General features: G+C 35.9%; 1 protein-coding gene across 1 annotated transcript; it reads left to right on the top strand.

The window, feature by feature from the left end:
* The first annotated feature begins 1,592 nt into the window (after positions 1–1,592).
* LOC118888728 (40S ribosomal protein S3a-like) lies at positions 1,593–2,305 on the top strand. Its single transcript, XM_036840115.1, has one exon. The coding sequence runs from the start codon at positions 1,631–1,633 to the stop codon at positions 2,288–2,290; it is 660 nt and encodes a 219-aa protein (XP_036696010.1). The 5' UTR covers positions 1,593–1,630; the 3' UTR covers positions 2,291–2,305.
* The last annotated feature ends 1,164 nt before the right edge of the window (positions 2,306–3,469 follow it).

Here is a 3,469-nt window from a genome sequence, read left to right as displayed (position 1 = left end):
AATGCCATATATGAAAAGCCCACAGCTAACATCATACTTAACAGTGAAAAACTGAAAGTTTTTCCTCTAAGATCTGGAACAAGGCAAGGATGCTCACTCTTTCTACTTCTATTCCAAATAGTACTGGAAGTTCTATAATCATAAAGGAAGAAGTAAAATTACATGTGTTTGCAGATGACAAGATTTTATATGTAGGAAACCCTAAAAATTACACACACACACACACACACAAACTGAACTAATAAATGAATTCAGTCAAGTTGCAAGATACAAAAATCAGCTGCATTTCTATACACTAACAGTGAACTATCTAAAAAGAAAATTAAGAAAACAATCCCATTTAAAATAGCATCAAAATTATAAAATACTTAGGAATTAACTAAAAGACTTGTGCACTGAAAACTACAAAACATTGATGAAATAAATGAAAGAAGACACAAGTAAATGGAAAGACATTCCATGTTCATGGATGAGGAGACTTAATATTGTTAAAATGCCTATATGACCCAAAGCAATCTAGAGATTCAATATAATCTCTATCAAAATCCCAATGACAGAAAAAACAATCCTAAAACTCAGATGAAACCACAAAGGACTCCAAATAGCGAAAACAATATTGAGATAGAAGAACAAAGCTGGAAACTTCACGCTTCCTGATTTCAAAACATATAAAATTATAGTAATTAAAACAGTATGGCACTGCCATAAAGACAGACATATACTCCAATGAAACCAGAGTCCAAAAATAAATCCACATATATGCAGTCAAGTGATCTTCAACAAAGGTGCCAGGACTACACAATGGGGAAAAGACAATCTCTTCCAAAAAAAAAAGGCATGGGGGAAACTGGACATCCACATGTAAAAGAATGAGATTCAACCCTATCTTACAACATATATAAAAATCGACTCAAAATGGATTCAAGACAAACATAAGACCTGAAACTGTTAAATTCCTAGAAGAAAACACAGGGGAAAAGCTTCATGATGTTGGCCTTGGCAATAATTTCTTGGATATAACACCAAAAGCACAGGCAAGAAAAGCAAAAAAGACAAGTGAGACTACATCAAACTAAAAAAGCTTCTGCACAGAAAAGGAAATAATCAACTGAGTGAAAAAGAAACCTATAGAATTGCAAAAAATATTTGCAAACCATGTATCTGATAAGAGGTGAGTATCCAAAATATATAAGGAGCTCCTACAACTCAATAGCAAAAAAATCAAATAATCCAATTTTTTAAATGGGTAAAATACTTGAATAGATATTTCTCCAAAGAAGATGTACAAAAGTCCAAGAGGTTTGTGAAAAGATGCTTACCATCACTAATCATCAGGGAAATTCAAATCAAAACCACAATGGTATGTCACTTCACACCTGTTAAAATAGCTATTATCAAAAAAGACAAAAGATAACAAGTGTTGGCAAGGGTTTGGAGAAAAAAAGAACCCTTGTACACTGTTGGTCAGGATGTAAGTTGATACAGTCACTATTGAAAATAGTATGGAGGTTCCTCAAAAACTTAAAATTGTAACTACAGGGTCGGTAAGAACAAGTGCCTTACGAAAGGCGGTTAAAAGGGACCCAAGAAGAAGGTAGTTGACCCATTTTCTAAGAAAGATTGGTATGATATGAAAGCACCAGCTATGTTCAATATAAGAAATATTGGGAAAACACTAGTCACGAGAACTCAAGGAACCAAAATCGCATCTGATGGCCTCAAGGGTCGTGTGTTTGAAGTGAGCCCTGCTGATCTGCAGAATGATGAAGCTGCATTTAGAAAATTCAAGCTTATTACTGAGGATGTTCAGGAAAAAAACTGCCTGACTAATTTCCATGGCACGGATCTTACCCGTGACAAAATGTGCTCCATGGTCAAAAAATGGCAGACCATACCTGAAGCTCACGTTGATGTCAAGACTACCGATGGTTATTTGCTTCGTCTATTCTGTGTGGGTTTTACTAAAAAGCGCAACGATCAGATTCAGAAGACCTCTCATGCCCAGCACCAGCAGGACTGCCAGATGCGCAAGAAGATGATGGAAATCATGACCCGAGAGGTGCAGACAAATGACTTGAAAGAGGTGGTCAATAAATTGACTCCAGACAGCATTGGAAAAGACACAGAAAAGGCCTGCCAATCTATTTATCCATTCCATGATGTCTTTGTTAGAAAAGTAAAAACGCTGAAGAAGCCCAAGTTTGAACTGGGAAAACTCATGGAGCTACATGGTGAAGGTAGTAGCTCTGGAAAAGCTACTGGGGATGAGACAGGTGCTAAAGTTGAATGAGCTGATGGATATGAGCCACCAGTCCAAGAATCTGTTTAAAAATCAGACCTTTAATGGTGACAAATAAAAGACCTTATTTGTGATTAAAAAAAAAATTGTAACTACCATATGATCCAGCAATCCCACTTTTTTTTAAATTCGCACCACGTGACATGTGGGATCTCAGTTCCCTGCAGTGGAAGTGTGGAGTCTTAACCACTGGACCACCAGGGAAGTCCCCACTTCTGAGTATATATCCAAAGGAAATTAAATCAGTATCTTGGAGAGATATCTGCACTCTTATATTCATTGCAGCATTATTCACAGTAGCCAAGACATGGAAACAACTTAAGTGTCTGTTGACAGATGAATGGCTAAAGCAAATGTGATATATATATATATGAATAATACAAGGGAATATTGCTCAGCCTTTAAAAAGAAAGAAATCTTACCATTTATAGCAACATGGCTGATCCTGGAAGACATTACGATAAGTGACATAAACCAGACACAGAAAGACACATACTATATGATCTCACTTATATGTGAAAGCTTAAAAAGTCAAACTCATAAAAACAGAGAGTAGAATGGTGGTTGCCAGGGGCTGTGGAGAGGGGGAAATGGAGAGTTTCTATTCAAAGGGTATAAAGTTTCAGCTATATAAAATGAATAAGTTCTAGAGATCTGCTGTATAACACCGTGCCCATAGTTAACAATATCATATTGTACACTTTGAAATTAAGGACAATGTTGGAGTTGAATTCCAACCCTTGATAGACAAGTAGTATGAATGAGAAATAAGCCCTTGTTATATAAAGTTTTTTGAAAATCGAGGGAAAAAGAGACCAAAAACTCGATGTGAAAAAAATGAGCAAAAGATTATATTAAAATGGCCCTAAAATATATGACAAGATGTTTAACTCCACTCAAACTGAAAGAAAAGTAAATTAAATCTACACTACCTCTCACCTAGCAAATCAACCAAACCAAATTAAACCAAAACCATTCCGTAACACATTCTGTAGAGGTTGTAGGGAAACACACCCTCTCATTTTCCCAAGGCTGGGATACTTTTAATCTCCTGGGTATCAACTCTGATGTCACCTTTTCACAGTAACTTTCCTTGATCACCCAATCCAAAGAATCTGAAAATGTCTTCATTTGTTTATTTATTATTTCTTTCCCCTAACCCAGAAAATA

The sequence above is a fragment of the Balaenoptera musculus genome, chromosome X (genome assembly GCF_009873245.2).
Source record: "Balaenoptera musculus isolate JJ_BM4_2016_0621 chromosome X, mBalMus1.pri.v3, whole genome shotgun sequence".
In the NCBI taxonomy this organism is placed as follows: Eukaryota; Metazoa; Chordata; class Mammalia; order Artiodactyla; family Balaenopteridae; genus Balaenoptera; species Balaenoptera musculus.
Note: the sequence above shows the minus strand (reverse complement) of the source record. Positions and strands in the feature narration are given on the sequence as shown.

What these genes read in the sequence shown, in the direction of transcription:
- LOC118888728 (XM_036840115.1), top strand. Translation starts at nt 1,631, where the DNA reads ATGAAAGCACCAGCTATGTTCAATATAAGAAATATTGGGAAAACACTA.